We start from the raw sequence: 17,500 nt of genomic DNA, 5'->3' as shown, positions 1-17,500 counted from the left end.
GCAGTCTCGGGCTTAAATAGCTTAAGCCAGCAGCAGGCTGAGCAGCAGGAACATCGGCAGCAGTGTGTGCGTGTGCGTGTGTGTGAGCGTGCCGTTAAGCTCGCTGGCTGGATGATCGTGCCTCCTCTCTCCACGCCGGCAAGAAGCCTGCCTGTACGTATCTATTTCATTCCTCTTTTTCCTCCTTCGCTCTCTGCATGTACTGGGTTCAGAGGACCTTTGTCTCCAAGTGTCTGTGTTGTGGCTACAGTTACACGTGCAGTGGAGACTGTTGGAATGGCTTTGTCTTAATGATATCTGATGTTTGCGCTAACGGAATGGAGATTTTCCCATTTTAGCTTGATTGTTTCTTGATTTTGCATGTTGAAATGTTGTTTTTTTTTTGTTTTGTTTTTTTGTTAACTTTCTGCTTGTAGGATCATCCTTATGGACATTGACGTTAGCTTACAGTGCACATGTTTTGAAGTGTAGATCCTGCACGGATCATCACATTCCAGTTTCCTCCCTAAAATGTGCTCCGGGAGCTTAGGAACGCTGCTGAGCCAAGCACAATATGGTGTGCAGCTCCTTCTCACAGAAAGCCCCAAAGACTGTTAGGAAGCACAGGAGAGCCGCTGGCGTGCCCGTTTGACGTAAGGCACTCTCCCGAGCCCCCAGCAGTGCAGGAGCCTCACGGACGTGAGCAGAATGAAGCACCAAGCTTCACCACAGTCCGCTGCAGGATGGCCCCGGGTGTTGGGCGTGCGCATGTGGTTTCGCATGCAACTTTGTAGTATGCCACACTTAGTAAGCGACTCCAACTTGCTGATGTGTTTAATTTTTTTCTTCATGAATTAGCCCGCGTAGGCTTGCTGCCGAAACATCATGCAAATTAAACAAAATGGAAAAGGTATGCAAAATGCTTCACATGGAAATTCCAGTATTTACTTAGATAAATAGAGTTTAGCTTTGAATGTGTAAGCTTTCTGATGAAATGCGGTTGCGGTGGTTTCTTTAGATTAGCTCTGCAGCAGGCAATGATCAAATGAAGCCTAGTGAAAAAATCTCTCTTTGCTTTTGGATCAATTCATGTCCAATAAAATTCTGCATATAAGCTGACAGACTGGCTGGTTTAATTTGAGGTTTTGCTCTTTTGAAACTGCCGACATGCATCTCAGAAGTGGGTTGTTCCTCAGCTATGTGAAAGGACTCCACGATGCCTCCTCATGTGTGAAATAACGTTTGCTGTTTGAACAGGCTGCTGTTTGTACAAAGAGCTGTTCAGATGTTGAGGGATGGTGGATATCTTCAGGCCTAGCTAAATGAGAGAGAGACAGGGAGACAGATGAAGAGAGAGAGGGAGAGAGAGGGAGAGAGAGAGAGAGAGAGAGAGAGAGAGAGAGAGAGAGAAATATGCAGTTTTCTCATTTGTGATTTATTGATTTCAGATACATTAGCTCCATAATACACACCGTTTGGACTTTAAATCCATATGAATAAAACATTCTTATGGTGGATTTGCACAGTGACTCTGTAAGAAAGTCTGTCTCTCTTGACTGTTTGTTTCTCTGTCTCTGTCTGTCCCTCACTACCACTGTTTCTCGCTCTCTCTCTCTGTCTTCCTCATCGTTGTGCTTTTGGGCACTGTTTGAAAGCCACCTTTGACATGTGTCATTTACACAAATTACAGAGAGAGTGAACCTGACAGTCAAACTGCTTTCCTGGCTGTGCACAGGTCACAGTGAGAGATCACAGAGGGTGGGAAGGTCTATCACTGTTAGTCTACAGCTTTGATGCCAGGATAAATAACTGGGCTGGAAACGTAAACTGCAGCAAGCATAGTGAACACTGAATCGCACTGCAACATTTTACCTGTGACAACACAAATAAGCCAGATTTTTAACACACTAGTGTTTGTAGTGAACTGTCAGATCACAAACATTCGAATTACATCTGAATCTTAGCTCTGGCACATAGGCTAGTCCACATTAACACATTAGAATTGACCTGACGAGGGGGGGGGGGTGGTTCTGGAGACTGATCTTCCTGCTGAGTCACACACTCACAGCAGTGTACAAGGTGTGTGTGTGTGTGTGTGTGTGTGTGTGTGTGTAGCAAGGCACTTGAGCAGTAAAAAGCTGTTACTCTCTTGATTACTGAAGTGTCAGCAGCACCTGACACGTCCCACAACCTAGTGGCTCCACCTCCCCTCCCCCAAAAGGGCGTTCTCTGTTACTTACTGCTGTGTGTCCCCTCATCCACCACTCTCTACCTTTATATGTCTTTTATATGTCTCTCTCCTCTTAATTGACCCTTCCTTCACCTCCGTCACTCCCTCTTGGTCTCTGCTAGCTTAGAAAACCCTTCCCGCTGTATTTCCTCCTCGTCTCTGTGCGCGAAGATCATTCCACATATTCTTTTCTATGGAGTGACAGAATTGCCGATGTTATGGAATATTTTTCCATCCCGTATTCAATCCTTGTATTTTCACTCCTGTTTCCTGATATGGCTTGACTGTGGTTCATTCTATCTCCCTCTCTCTCTCTCGTCTTCTTATGAATGTCGAGTGCAGGTGTTCCTCTTGTTTCATATGAGTTCCCCTCATGATGTGGGAGCGATTGTGTGTCTCTCCTGCACTGTAGGTCTCTCCAGCTTTTCCAGCAGCCCACCCACCCAGTCTTCTCACACCTCCTGTTCTTTCATGCCATCATTCTAGCTTCTTTTACAAAGACCCAAATAAAACACATCCCGTTATTATTTGCTCTTTGTCTGTTAGTTTGCTGAAATCAGCTTTTGACATGAAACTTACCCCCTAATTTTTTTATTCAGAGGTTAATGTTCTTTGCTCTTTCATTTGCATCTCTGGTGTAAAGGAGCAATCCGTTTTCTGGTGCATATTTTTATGGATGTCACTGAGTGAACTACTATTAGCCTGTTCGTAGAAAAGCAAATCTAGGCATATACAACCGCACTACACAAATCGCTTCCTAATCAGTCCTATTTCCAGCTCAGCATTTGCCCACCATCCAATGTTTATATGAACTCACCAAGACCCTCCTCCGAGTGTGCCCCCCCCGAAAGCATGCCATCACTGGGTTAGCCAAGTGACTCCCACTTCCTTCAGCACCCAGCGCTGGCCGCCGGGGGTGGCGTTACGGAGGTGATGCTGAGTGCAGGAGGAAAATGGCTTAGTGATGTGCACCGAGCCTTTGGATCATGGTGGAAGGTGGTTTGGAAGGAATTAATGGGCTGGACCTGATTAGGGCTGGCCAGCCAGTGGTTAATAATAGTCTGAGTTGCTGAGGGCAGGAAAGCTCATTGTAGGTGGCTGGTCTCTTGTGGCCGCATAGTCGCTCTTCACCTCTGTGCTGGGTGTGAAGACTGGATACACGCTGAAAGCATCAGATCTTTGGAGCCGAGCTTGGTTATGCTGTAGCTCTTTTCTGTAGTGGTTCCAACTGCAATGCAATGATCATTGTGCGGTCATGTACTACATATAGACTGCGAGGGGGCTTTGCGACTGAAAGTTGGCATCTGGTAGGGAGAATGCAGTACAAGAACACTTGTGATCACGGAGGCAAATGAGTGAAAGCTTATTTTGAGTCTCCAGTGGCAGGCGCAAGGAACAGAATGTGAAACTGCAATAAGAATTTTTATTTTTTTTTCCCCAGCAATACTGTTGTGTGTTACACTTGAAAACAAGGCACTTAAAGTAATGGGAACATTTTGCATTGAAATTAATGCCAAACACAAATGAAATGTCCTTGCGTTTTGCCGTTTTTAAGTGTCTTTGCTTGTATAGGTTTTACGCCCCCCCACCCCCCCCCAACCCGGTCGTCTTCTTCCCACTTCTTCTTCTCTCCTTGCTCGTCTGTGTCTGTGCACAGAATGCAGGAAAAAAAAGTGCTCAGATTGGAACAAATTGAAGCTGGTTAGCAAAGGTATAACACTGCTGTCACTAGCAACCCGGTATCCTAGGATTCCATTTATACTGAGAGGAGAGAAGAATGAGATGAAAGAAAAGCCAGCGTTTTCCATATCTAGAAGCTTTGTATTGAGGGGTATCCATGCCTCGGTTATTACGCCCTTCCAGTCAACGTTTACACATTCCTATTAGTTCTGGTCTTGCAAGATGAAAAATGCAGATGAACCCATTTGTGTGTGTATTTGGGTGTGTGTGGGTGTGGGTGTGTGTTTGTATTTGTGTAGACGCACCAAAGCTTCCTTAATCTAATGGATATAATGGATAATGGCGCCAAACAGGAAACATAGAGATTTCATTTCCTACCCTGAATCTAAATATAAAAAGCCAAGTGTCACATTGAAAATATGCAGGAAAAAAGGAAGCAACTGTACATCTTAAACGTAACAGTTGAATTAATGGTAGAGCGCACAAACAAACTGAAAGCAAGCCAGCGTAACCGTAATGGCGCACAGGTGCTGCACTAACAGGCACAACACGCATCACCTGAGTGGGGCGTGGCACATAACCAAAGCACAGACATGGGCCACGCAAAAACAAAACATAAACAAAGTGCCACATGGACACCACCACTGCCAGACAGAGGCTGTTGGCGGGAAGCTACCGTCACACCAAGTTTGCCGTATAAATGTCATAACAAAATTACCTTTTGCTTAATTAGAGATTTCGTGACAAACTTTTCCATGACTTTATTTCCAACAGGTTTTCCAACTACTGCAGTGATCTTCTTACAAACTTCCCCAAAAAGACCATACGATATCTGCGGCTCTTTCAGCATGGATGTGAGAAACGAGTCCATTAACCCAATCTTTTGACCCCTGCACCTAACTTTAGACTTCTGAAAAATCTGGCCCAAAGTGTTCCTACAAATTGCTAAATGGCTTAGTGTCTTAGGGTCTATGCAGCTACGTATTTACCATTCTAGAAGAATACGCCCCCTGTTGGCCTCTGAGCGTGACTGGAGCCAGCCACATTTTAGCAGCTCTGAGCTACTGTGCTGGGCTGGAACCAACAGCAAGAAGTTCTAAGAGGTATCTAAACCGAAAACATTCAGTGTCTATACTCTGTCTTCAGCCTTTTTCAGTGTTTGCTTTTCTTGTGCGTAAGTGTTTTTTATATTCAAGTAAAGTTGCCTTTGCATAGGTAATAATATAGACCTAACCTAAAAATAGGTAATACAAATATAATTATTTATTTAGTTGTGTGTGCGCGCGCTTTAAAGACAGTACCGTTGCATGTTGTGCTGTTAGACTGGATATGATATGGCATAGCTCTGCCTCAGATTCTGAACCACTAATGAGTCTCTTATAGATTTCCTAAGCACTGAACCCAAAGCTATCAAATTAGCCTGCTATTCTGTCCAAGACAAGCAGCTACAGCTAAGCTGTAAAGTTTAACGCTGACCTTTTGATTCAAACGCTTCGGTTTCAAAGGTTCTTTGTGTTCTCTCTGAAGCCATTGAGAAAAGGAAAAAAAACACAACTGTGTTACACAGAGGATAACTTGAAAGGATAAATAAGGAAAACGATGGAGGTTTGACCTAGGAACTGAGAACGGTGTAAATGGAGGTGAGTATAAAGGAATTGTACTTTAAAAGTGTCCTCCTTTGTGCTCACTTAATAATTCATTTCTGCTAGCTTCCAGAGGTAACCTTGGCCCATATTCTCATTTACAGTGATTGTGAATTGTCACATTCCCTGCTGGAATATGTGGGCTTGCTGCTTTGCTACAGCTTTTCCTCTGATTCCTGTTAAATGTAGCCGTTAAGCATTGTCAAAGAAAGTAAAACTGCTGATACACTTAGTGGCTTTATCTTATTTTCATGCCAAGATCTCAAGTCAATACAATTAATTTAGTAATCATTGTTAGATCATATAAATTGACTCCAGGTATTTAATACACCACATTATCAAACTTGTTGCCTACTTAGTTAAATAGGATAAAGTGAATGCAGATTAAATCCACGGAACGAAAAAGGAAAATCCTTGTGGTGCTGGGTTAACTTCATGCTGAGAAGGAACAGACAATTGTTTCCAAGGTTTTCAAGCACAGATTTGATCTTTGTTTAATCCACCCTCCCAAGCAGGGACGTCCATTCAGTCAGTGCTGACAGATATCTTATGATAGGAATTAAGGTTACATTTAGGAAGCATTTTCCTAATGACCATTTCCTGTTGTGATGCCATTATAATTTATTTGATTGTTTAAATGAATTGCTACAGAGCTTCTTGAATTCCTATAGTGCCCATTGCTGGAGCTGCAAGTCAGGTTCTCTATCGATTGTCCTGTGCGAATATCAAAGCTGGCAGAACCCAGCTTTGCAAACATTCAAGCAAAGACCCAACTCTCTGGTGGAACTTTATGTTGTACTTTTAAAAATAAAAGATCAACATTTCTGTGAAGATCCCCACCATTTTCTATCTGCCCTGGTTTCCAACATCATAGGAGTGGGAGATCAGCCCCAAAGCTCCTCAGTTGTGGTTTTAAGATTAGAGTATTCTTCTCTGTGTTCTTTAAAGTTGTGTGACCTTTTGGCTTTACTAGAGCAATAAGATAATGATCCCAGTTTTATGACTTTCCCTCTGATTGTTTGTCTTTGATAACAGTTTGACATGATATGGATTATAATCTAATGATATGGATTATAAGGCTTTATAACTTTGGCCTCACTAGACCCCAAAGTGTTTATTTATTTATTTGTTTGTTTGTTTGTTTGTTTGTTTATTTTTTACACATTTACTCATAAACCACTTTACTGGAAACATCTAGTTAACTTGTACCTACACTCACAGGCCATCTTATAGTCTTACAAGTGCATTTTGTGAATGTAGAAATCCAAGTTGTAGCACGTATTGGTATGAAGAGTACACCAGTCATTCTCTAACCCCGTATTCATCATTGACCAGTTTCTGACCACAGGACCACTGCTGACTAGATATTATTTGGACAGCAGACCGTTGTCCACGCAACATTAATACTTGTGTGGTACTGGCATGCTTATGGCTGTTGTGTGTGGTACAAATTTATCACACAGAGAGTACTGTTACCAAGATTGGCTCTGAGGTCAGAATGACCATTAATGAAAGGCCGAAGGATGACGGATGACAGAAAGGTTTTTAATACAGTAATGTAGTGGCTGGTGAGGCTAGAGGAGATCATATTGTCCTGTTATCGCTCTCCATCACCCTCCATCAAAGCCATGAAGTATTTCTCAGGCTGTAACAGGCACAGCTTTGTAGCAAGAACACATCTGGTGCCGTTTTGGCTTCTCCATTTCCATGCCTGTATCCTCCGGCTAACAGGCTGAGCAGCCAATGCTCCCTGGCTTTAACACTGAACAGTGTGGACTCTGGTTAAACCATCTTCTGTGTTCAGTGAGGTGTATTAAAGAAGATAGGTACTGATTGAGGAAGGTAGAGCAACCCCTTTGGTGTACTGTTCTAGTGCATAACTGCTTTTTTCGGTCTGAATGAGGTTCCTGGAAACCAGTAAGAATTTAAGTACAGCTAATACTTCCCAGCAAAATGATTTATTTGATTACGCAACATTTAATAACACTTTTCCATTTCTCCTTATTTAGATGATTTATATAACTCCATTTACTTAATGCTCAACTCCATCTATGCCTGGCACTTAAATGAGTTCTGTACTCTACTGTCCAGCTAGCTTTAATTTAAAACATCGATTTGGACGCGTGCATGATCGGATCCGGCTGTTTGGATGTGCTGTCGGCATTCAGCGGACCTGTCGCTGCTTCGATTGATGGCTGCACTGTAACAGGCAGCTGATTTGCCGTCTGATTGGCAGGGATCAGATCACAGAGCATAGATGCTAACGTCAAGGACAGATGTGGCCAAGTTGAGTATGCTAAAACACTCCACCTAGATTATGTTCACCGAATTCATCTTTGATCTTTTTTGAAGTGTCCACAGTACCACGGTAGTTGACATTATTTAAAAATAATGGGTTTCTCTATAGACCTTTACCTTGCACAATTAACTTTGCTGTGTTGGGGTGAGAACAACACACAAAATTCTTATTGTTCTGAGAATGAGTGCATGCACTTCCACTCTGATTCCGCATGCGCCTGCTGGTACATTGATCCCAGTCGCCATCTGTTTATCTTCTACTACCTTCTACTTCCCTCTCTTTCCATTCCCTTGGAGTTTTATCTTTCTCCTCAGTAGTGCCCCTGTTGTTTGTGCAGCTTTCGTGTTCCCTAATGATCAGGGTGTCTGCCGGGACTCCCAGTAAGCGCCTTCCATGAAGCTTTATCACACAGAGTGCAAAGAGAAGTGCACACAGACAAAATCCCCAACAAAACCCCTGTCTTCCTAATCCAAACCACCTTTTATCAGTGGTGAAGATTTCAGCAGTTCCCACTCACGATCAGGAATGCTTGCCCCGGATACATATTTTGTTGTCCTTTTGGACAGGGAGTCGCGTACATATTTATAGCAGTCCATATAATGCACTTTTCTACTTCTCCTTTAACGGCTGTGTATTTTAAGCAGTCACGTCGAACCCTTGTCGTGGAATCCAGAGGAATCAGAAAACCACAGCATCAGTATCCTGCCAATAGCCCAGAACACTTTTTTTAAAATGTGAGAGAGCCATGATTCACGCAGCACGGATTTCCTTTGCTCACCTGAAAAAGTTTGCTCCCCATATTTACTCAAATTCACTTTGCTCTGCTGCTGAACTGCTTAGGTATAATCCTACTGTCGAGCCAATTTGCGATTCTGCGCACTCCAATATGGAAACCCAAAGTGGTCAACATTCGCCTCAAACGAGCCGCATTTTATTTGTAAAACGGCGACAAAAGCGGCACTTTGGACTTTTTTACGCCGCAAAACACAGCGTTATTTTTTCACTACGCCATAAAATATGCCACAAAAAGACATCAAAAACGCCGTGTTTATGCCGTGTATATGTCGGTTTAAAACTCCATAAAAAGGGCAGCTTTAAGTGTTCCAAAACTCCGTTTTTTACACCACTTTGGCGGCCCTATAGTAAGATAATGTGCTCCTCCTACTGGTTTTGGCAGCCAATAGACTTGAACTTTTTTCATCCAATCGCTCACAAACAAGGTCAGACCAGACCAGTTCACTACAGCTATTAATCAGCTCATAAACAAAGGCCTCACCTGTATCTTTCCTAATACGTTACTAATTGCTGTATGCTGCCATCTTTTCTTAAATTGGCTCCTAACTCCCATTGCTTTTTTGCATTGCTACTGATATCTGGTCTCTACCAGAGGATGGGATGCACTTGAGTCTTGGTTGCTCTCAAGGTTTCATCATGTTCTGAAAGGAGTATTTCTTTACTAATGTTGCCTTGTAATTGGACTCTGATGTCTGTACAGCTGGTTTGTGATGACACCTGTAATGAAAAGTACTATACAAGTAAATTTGAACTGAATGATACATGGGCAAGCTCATTACATTTTTAACTGATGTGAATTAAATAATCAGTTTTATTACCATGAGGAGCCAGTCTCTTTGCTTTACTAAACTTTCCTGATACATTACTAATTACTGTATGCTTCTCTCTTTTCTTTAATTGGCTCATAACTCAAATAGCTTTTTTGATAACTTCAGATGAATCCATGTAGAAGTTCTCCCAAAATGCCATGTAATATGGAACCAAAAATAATAATAATAATAATGAATCATTTAGATTTAGTGTTTGATGTAGTATTTTATGGTCTGGTCTGACCTTGTTCGTGAGCCACTGGGTGAAGAAAGTTCAAGTTTATTGGCTGTCAAAACTAGTAGGAGGAGGTCATTATCTTACTATAAAGTGGTGCTTTAAATGCTTTAAAGTCGTGAGCCAATAAGAAAGAAGTAGTGGATTTCGACCAATGAAATTGCTCCTGCTGCCTGTCTACGCTGTAATTGTTTGGGAAAGGCGCAAAGAAAACATCCGCAATCTGTAGTTTGTATTAGTCATGGCATGTATTATACACACATGAATATCCACATTTAAAACATACTTCCACTATACAAAACTGACTACACTCGTCATGCTCCAGCATAGCATCATTTAGCCCTACCAATAGGCTTTCACAGCTATACCTTTCCTATTGCCACTTGTTCTCCTACTATTCACCTTCACCCTTGAATCTGCATCTGCAGTTTTAAAAGTATAGTGGATTTTCTTTGAGGTTTGGCCTTTTTATTAAGGGTTCAGTACCATGACTGTATATAAAAAGATTTTGCCATTTCACTGCAATTTGCGGTACATGGCCCTTTCTTTGCCCCTGTGAAATGCTGTTCTTATTCGTGGATCTACACATTTCTTCATTTGCAAATTCCATGGGATTTCTTAAAATTACACTCTGGATACTTTTCGATTTTATGCATATTATTTCAAAGTACTGATTTGTAGTGTTTGTTCTGTGCTTAACAACAAGCTAACCAGTTTAGTGCCAGAGAAATAAAAAATAACTGCTGAGCTGTGTTGAATAACACTGAAGTAAAAGAGTAAGCAAAAAAGCAAATATCCACTCTTTATTTGACCTTACGTTTGGAGGTGAAGGGAGTCTGGACATGTCATTTCAAAGAATTCATCATTTATTATTAAATGTGTGATGATGAGGAATCCACAAAAAAGTGGTAATTTAGATTAAATCTAGAACTGGCAAAGCACAGACATGTGAAAGAGAAACCTTGAACTCATTACTATTAGCGCAGCTATCGTGACTCCTCTGTAGAGATGACACCGTTAACCACAGAAGAACTGAGTTAACAGAAGTCTCGCATACTGCCTTTAAACCATGGGGAAGCTAACATGGTGGTAATTATTCCAGCATGCGGTTATACTGAGCAGATATGGCCTCATTAAAGGATTATCACGACTACAAACTCGTCATGCCACTGGTGCGTTCCATGTTTAATTAAAAGGCTAGTGAGGGATATCTGAGCGATGACCAGTTAATGGCGTGTGATTTCGCAGGGCCTAGACTTCTCCTAGGAAGATTAGTCTGCTGCCTTGAGAAGAACATGTGAAGTGGTAGCTTGGTGGTTTAGTTACTTAACTAATGGTTGGAAGGCTGTCAGTTCCACCACCACCGAGTTGCTGGTGTTTGCCCCCTGAGCAAGTCCCTTACCATCATTTCTCAAGTTGTACTCAGTTGTAAGTGGAATTGCATACAAATGTCAGCTAAATCCCATAAACAAAGTTTTCAGTCTGCATACACAGAAAGGCAGCATGCTGCTTTTCATAATTCTTTACAATATATGTAGCTAATAATAACTCTAATAGTTTTGTCTCGTTTGTACATGTCATCCTTGAGAAAGAGTACGCATCCTGAATGGAAGGCTTCAGAGTGTTATGGAGCGATGAACGTGAGCCAAGCCCCTCACAGCTTGCATCATCTCTGAGGGGGACGGCACTTTTCCTTTTGTGTGTGTCCCCAATGAATGGGTTTCTGTGGTTATAGTCGCACAGTATGTGTCCACAGAGTTTGAGGATGAGTACCAGAACCTACTCCTACAACAAAAAAGAAGAACAAAAAAATAGACCTCCAATGAATCGTAAATAACTTGCTTATTAACAGCTTACCTAAACCGTGCCTGAAAGCAACCCTCAGATGTTACTAAACTGAAGTGACTCGAGCACTTGCATGTTACGATGCCTCAACTTTTTAATTGGAGTTAGAACTGAGGAGTAGAGAAATTTCTCCTGGAACATTCTTTGGGATCCTTTGTGCATCACATCAGTCTGAAGCGTGCCTCAATAGAGCACCTCATTAGTGCCGTATCATGTGATTCTCGCCATCATAATAAGTCATAGCAGCAGTGGAGTACGTCAGAATATCTCATCCTTATGAATCAAACACACTGAACTCAACGTCCTCCGTAGTCTCTTCACACCAGCGTTTATGCACGGCCTCCTGCCGTGAGTCCCACAAGTGCCGCGACACTCTGAGTGGAGCAGGCCAGAATGGGCCCTTTAGCTGCTGATGCACGATGAGCAGAAGGCGGGGCCCCGCCTTTCAGTTACAGTTCCAACAGTGGCAGCTCTACCAGTTTAATGGCACGCTGTGGTGTGCACTTACTTCACAATGTTGGCCTGAGACGTTATAGGAAAGATGGTGCATGGCGTAAGGTGGATTTTGGTCATCTTTGCATTTCTGTGTTATCGGGTGAGTGTGGTAACGTTTTTGGACAAGCTGTCTCAGAGTGGAGAGCTGTCAACCTCAGTAGGTTTCAGGATTGTGTCTTCACAGGTTTGCCATGTGGCCTCAAGCACATTCTTAGCATTCCTGGATGGGAGCAGCTGCAGTGACTCAGCTGTGTCACAATATTTATTCTCATTCAGATGACATCAGTCCCCAATGTGCACGTCACCAGAATCTGACCGGGCGTCTGTGACAGGGTAGCCAAAACCCTTACACACTCAGCAGGTTACAGCAGCGTGCATACACAGTAGGCGACAGTCACATACACACACTGTGTATGCACGACTCTCTCTCTCACTCTGCGTGACGTTTCAGAGAAAGCCAGATGCTTGTGGATAAAAAAGTCTTGGTTTTAATCAGGAAAGGATAATCCAGCGTGGTAATCAAAACACAGGCAAGGGTCAGAACAAGTATTATGGGATAAACAGAGCCAGAGAGCATCACATCCAGAGAGACAAAACATCCAGGCGAGAGTGAGTGGTAATGGCAGGTATCAACAGGCAGAGGAAATGAGCAGCACGTTAACAGTCAGGTGGTGATGAACATGTGAATAGTTGGTGATTGGTTGGATGTTCTTCTGAGTTGTCATTGGAATGCAGGGAATTGTAATGATCAGGGGAAATGGGTTGCGTGACAGAGTGTTTGTGTGTGTGTGTGTATGTGTGTGTGTGTGTGTGTGTGTTTGTCGGGGGGGCGAACTGTCCATTTTGATCTGAGGAACTGGGCCTCAAGTACAGTCAAAAGGTGGATACTGAAGAGCATGATGGTTTAGATCGTAGTCATAATCATGTGAATAAATAGGCCCATGAACGGGAATACACGTAGCCGAATGTGGGATATCACATAGGCCGAATGTGGGATATCACGGGCCGAATGTGGGATATCACAGGGGCCGAATGTGGGATTACACATGGGCTGAATGTGGAATTCAGTCCATATGTAATCCCAGAACACTGTACTCCTCAGATTTTTAGTGGGTGGCAAGGAATTCTCAAATTGATTTGTTCTTCATGATTTTAACAATGAAATATCTAATTATTTATGAGAAAAGGATGTGGTCCTTGATTGGTATCAGGTGCATTAGTATTCATGACGGATATGTTTAATATGAATGGTGTACTGTCCTCAGATGCAGGTTTTACATTTTACAGGCTATCTGGTTTCTTAGTGGAATAAGATTTAGAATAAGGACAGAATAAGTATTTCAACACTCACACTTAAAGATTTCACATTTAAAGGGAACCATAGAACACAGTACAGTGCAGCAGTTTCCATCCACAAGCACATCTGATTCAACTCATTAGTTAATTATCAGGATTAATATGTGTGTGAGAGTAGAGACGACTAAACTCACGTCTGAATATGAGTTCGGCACCCCTGATTTGAAAGATGGGTTAAGGAGCACATTTGTCATCCGCTGGTGCAGAAAGTAGAACTTTCTGTGAATATAAATAGATATAAAAAGATTAGAAAGTGGTCTTAATTAGAAGAAGAGATTTATTCACCCGTAGTTGTGGTGTAATTAAATATAATTTTTAAATTTGTACATGCTTCTTACTAATATCGCTTCATCACTTCAGTTTTTAAGAAGCTCATGCAAATTGGACAATAAATAAATAGCTTTAATTCAGGTTTTTACAAACTAAGTGTAGTCTCTGCTGATCACTGAAGCAAATGGGACAGTTCCATTGTTGGCTGGGTTTGGTGTTCTTCACATCTCTTCTGGGCCAAACCCAAACCCAATTGTCAGAACAACTGCTATTACTCACCATTTGCCAGCCTAGCTTTGAGAATTCATGATAACAGGGACATAGCACACAAATGCGGGACACTATCTCCCAACGTTCTCCTCCAGCGTTCTTCTGTAGCCTTTGAGCCTTTTGCCTCTGCTTAGGAGTGTGGGACTGCTCATCACACATTCACTTCTGTTAGGCTTGCTGGCTCTTAGATTTGCCTTTATGAGCATACTAGCTGTGGGGCCACATGTGCCCACAGCTTATGCTTACTGCACTCCGCGCATGGTTTTAGACAAGACAACTTGTGCCCCAGGTGTTCCCTAAGCAAATTTATATTTGCAATTACACTGAAATTTTAAGTAGAACTGGACTAACAGTAGAATCGACAGCTCAAGTAGAACTGGACAAATCTAATCTGTCTAAAAAAATATGCATTTAGTCTTGCAGGCTGCATTTGTGATTCAAAACTAATGGCCTGGGGGAAAATTGTCATTTAAATTTATTTACTGTTTTGATTTCTGTCACCTCCTTCTCTAGTGATGGAAGGTAGTCTAGTCAAATATGATCATGCTGAGATTCAGGGAAGGGACCGGTACAGCAGTCGTCCTACTGTTTTCATCGTGTTCATAATTTCTATTTTCTGTGGACTTTCTGTAATTTATAATCGTGCCCATTGGCAATTCCCTCTACATTTGTTTTGCAAGCATGTAATAAAGCACATTTTCAGCTCGCTGTGTTTTGGGGGTTTACTGCAGAATACTTGTGGTTTTTCTGTCATTTGTCAGGATTTGATATAATGTTGTATATTTAAATAACCCATCTGACCTTTCTGCAACTGGTCTGGTCCTTACTCACGTGTACATATCTGGGTGTTGTTGAGACTGATGCAAATATAATGACTCTTTTGACATCTAGAATGAACAAATGTGACCTGGACACCTAAAACATAATGTGTGTTTGCCACATCCTATGTCTCAACAAGAGGCAAATCCCATACAGACCGTGCTGAGCAGTGCCTACATTGAGAAAATATTTTCTCAATATTTACTAAGGGGCAGATTTACATTCAGCACAAGTTCTCCTTATATGATTTATGCCCCTCAGTCTTTCCAATTAACAAAGTCAGAGTCTAAAAAGGTTTAAATGAGGCTGGCACCTAGAAAGTCATGCCAGAGCAAATGTTATGATGCAGTTTTAATTAACTGGAATGATTTGCTAATAAAAGGCCAAGAATATATACCAGTGATCAGTGGCGTGGGGAGATTAATGACTGAACTGAGGCCAGTCTCTCTAAGGAGTCTCACAAGGTCCACAGACTCACGCTTTCTTGTGGAGAGTTATTAACAAAAAATAAAGAAGAACTGAGTAAAGGTGCAGCCGTCTAAGGTTATAGCTTTGCTACATGTATTGACACTTTCCTCTATGAACACAATGAATGGGAGTTGTGGCTGAATGCTTTGTTTCAGACCATGATGACTTGATTTCAGAGCTTATCAAATTACTTTTTCGATCATCTAAGGGATTTCATATCATCACTAACGTAGGATCCATTATTGGTCTGTCGTTTTTTCGCTAGGAGAAAATTGGAGGCCTACTCAGATATTGATATCAACTAACTTGGAGTGGAAGAACTTGAATGGTTATATTTTAAGTTGAGTTTAGGTAGTCACTTTATTACATGTATGTGCATTTCTAAACTGGACTGTTGTATGGCAGTGGCACCTCTCCCAGGTCCTAGCGCCCCTTTTTCGCAGTATACTGTGAATTTGGAGAAACAACGGCACGGACACAATGATTAAGATGGAATGAATGAGAACTATTGACGATTTAAATGAATAATGCATACTTATTTGTGGGGGGCTAAAGAATATTTAAAAACAGGCCTAATGACATCCATGGGTCTACCCGATGAAATAAGTCTTGCAAATGTACATGCAGGCTAGCAGTGCCTGAAGATGAGGCTGCCGCAGTGAGTGTGTGTATTTTATGTAAATTATGGATATAAAACCTCTATTAAATTATGCTAGCTACTGATGTGTAACTTTTAGTTTTACCAAACTGTCCTCTAAACTGGAGTGTGGCGAGACTGCACTTGTTTTTTTGTAATCAGGTTCATTAAGAACCCCTGATATTTGTGACGGTCTGAGCACCGCAGGGTGAGGAGCAGGATGCAGAAGCCTCTCGATGATTTAAAAAAAAAATGAAAACGAAACACAGATGACAAATACTAGATGAACAGAATGGCACTCATGTAAACAGACTAGCGAATCGTGAAGACAAGAACAACGTGATACAAAGGATGAACGGGGACATGAACAATGGCCCTCAACGACTCTACAAACACATGGGTTTAAACACACACCCAGATGACACGAAAGGGGGGTGGGTACAAACCAGGGGGCAGTCTCAATAAACGGAAACGCAGGAGCTGCAACAGCTGCAGGCCGTACCACGTGACGTGTGGGAAGGGGAGAGTATGGTTATGATAATACTGGTACTCAGGTTACCAAACTGACTGTTTTAGTACCGCGTCACCCGAGGCTATGTGGTGTGCTTCTCTTTTCTTTTCTTGTACTACATTCCTCTCCAGCAATACAAATGTCTTGGTCCATCTTGGCATGGTGTGAAATGTCCTATTTATTATTGTGTACCCTGCTCTATCCTATTGTATCCTGTGCTATCCTGTCGTGGTCATCATCTCATTGTGATGTTTGTTGCTCTCCGGCTGGTGAAACACACCACCGTCGCCAGCTTCGTACATGATTCCTCTCTGCCAGCATCAGTCTGTTTATCATGCAGAGGCTGTCGCTGTGTGGCTAAAAAGCCTAAAGTGCTTGTGATCCCTGGAGAAGCTCAGAGTGCGGATATTTCTTGGCAAATCAAATTTGCAAATTGCTTTAGTGCAGGAGAAAGAATTCGAGCGTGTTTGGCTCTGTCTAATTAATCGTGTTCAGTCTGTGTGATGTTTTGAGGATAAGGTCTGAGAAGCAGCCACTAGTGATCGGAAGGTTGCTGGTTCAAGCCCCACCACCACCACCATGCTGCCACTGTTGGGCCCCTGCGCAACGCCCATAACCCTCCATTACTCAAGTTGTGTCCAGTCATAATTCTACGTGACTAAAAGCGTCAGCTCAGTGCCGTAAATGTATTCCCATTAAGAAATTAATCGTCCGTCTTCTCAGATGAATCACAGCATTCAGACCTTTGTAAAAAATTCAGATTTGTGCTCATTTAGGCACGCACACTGTGTCGTATACTGTCATACCAGTATAAAGCCCACTACCATGTCAGTGTGGTTGCTGTGATGGGAGATACTGGGCTGGGAGACACCTGGCCAGTCAGTAGGATAAGACTGTTGACACGTTTATAGCGATGAACTTGCTCTGATGGCAAAAGTGGCAAAAAGTGAGTTATAACGTCACCTACGGCTCGCCCAAGTTAGACTCAGTGATGACACGGTTTTGTGACAGCAGCCTCCCATGATTGAAGCAGGCCTTTGACAAGACATTAGCTTATTCATGGCTAGATGTCTTGTGGTTGTTGAAGGCAACAGGAAATGGCATTCACAGAGTGGTTGATATAACACCACCACACCATCTAGAACTGAAAATCACATAA

At 42.2% G+C, this 17,500-nt stretch overlaps 1 protein-coding gene across 13 annotated transcripts in view; it reads left to right on the top strand.

The window, feature by feature from the left end:
- mctp1a (multiple C2 domains, transmembrane 1a) overlaps positions 1-17,500 on the top strand; it is a 116,313-nt gene that overhangs the window by 28,879 nt on the left and 69,934 nt on the right. Inside the window, exon 1 of one of the 13 annotated variants that reach the window (XM_035529710.2) lies at positions 41-153. The exons of the other annotated variants lie outside the window; for them this stretch is intronic. Within the exon in view, the coding sequence (XP_035385603.1) occupies positions 112-153 (42 nt within the window). The 5' untranslated portion in view covers positions 41-111. Of the gene's footprint in view, positions 1-40; positions 154-17,500 lie in introns of those variants that run through there. 13 annotated transcript variants of the gene reach the window in all.

This window comes from Electrophorus electricus, chromosome 5 (genome assembly GCF_041902795.1).
Source record: "Electrophorus electricus isolate QZ-2024a chromosome 5, ASM4190279v1, whole genome shotgun sequence".
NCBI classification, from domain to species: Eukaryota; Metazoa; Chordata; class Actinopteri; order Gymnotiformes; family Gymnotidae; genus Electrophorus; species Electrophorus electricus.
The sequence above is the reverse complement of the archived record's forward strand: the minus strand, read 5'-3'. Positions and strand labels throughout refer to the sequence as shown.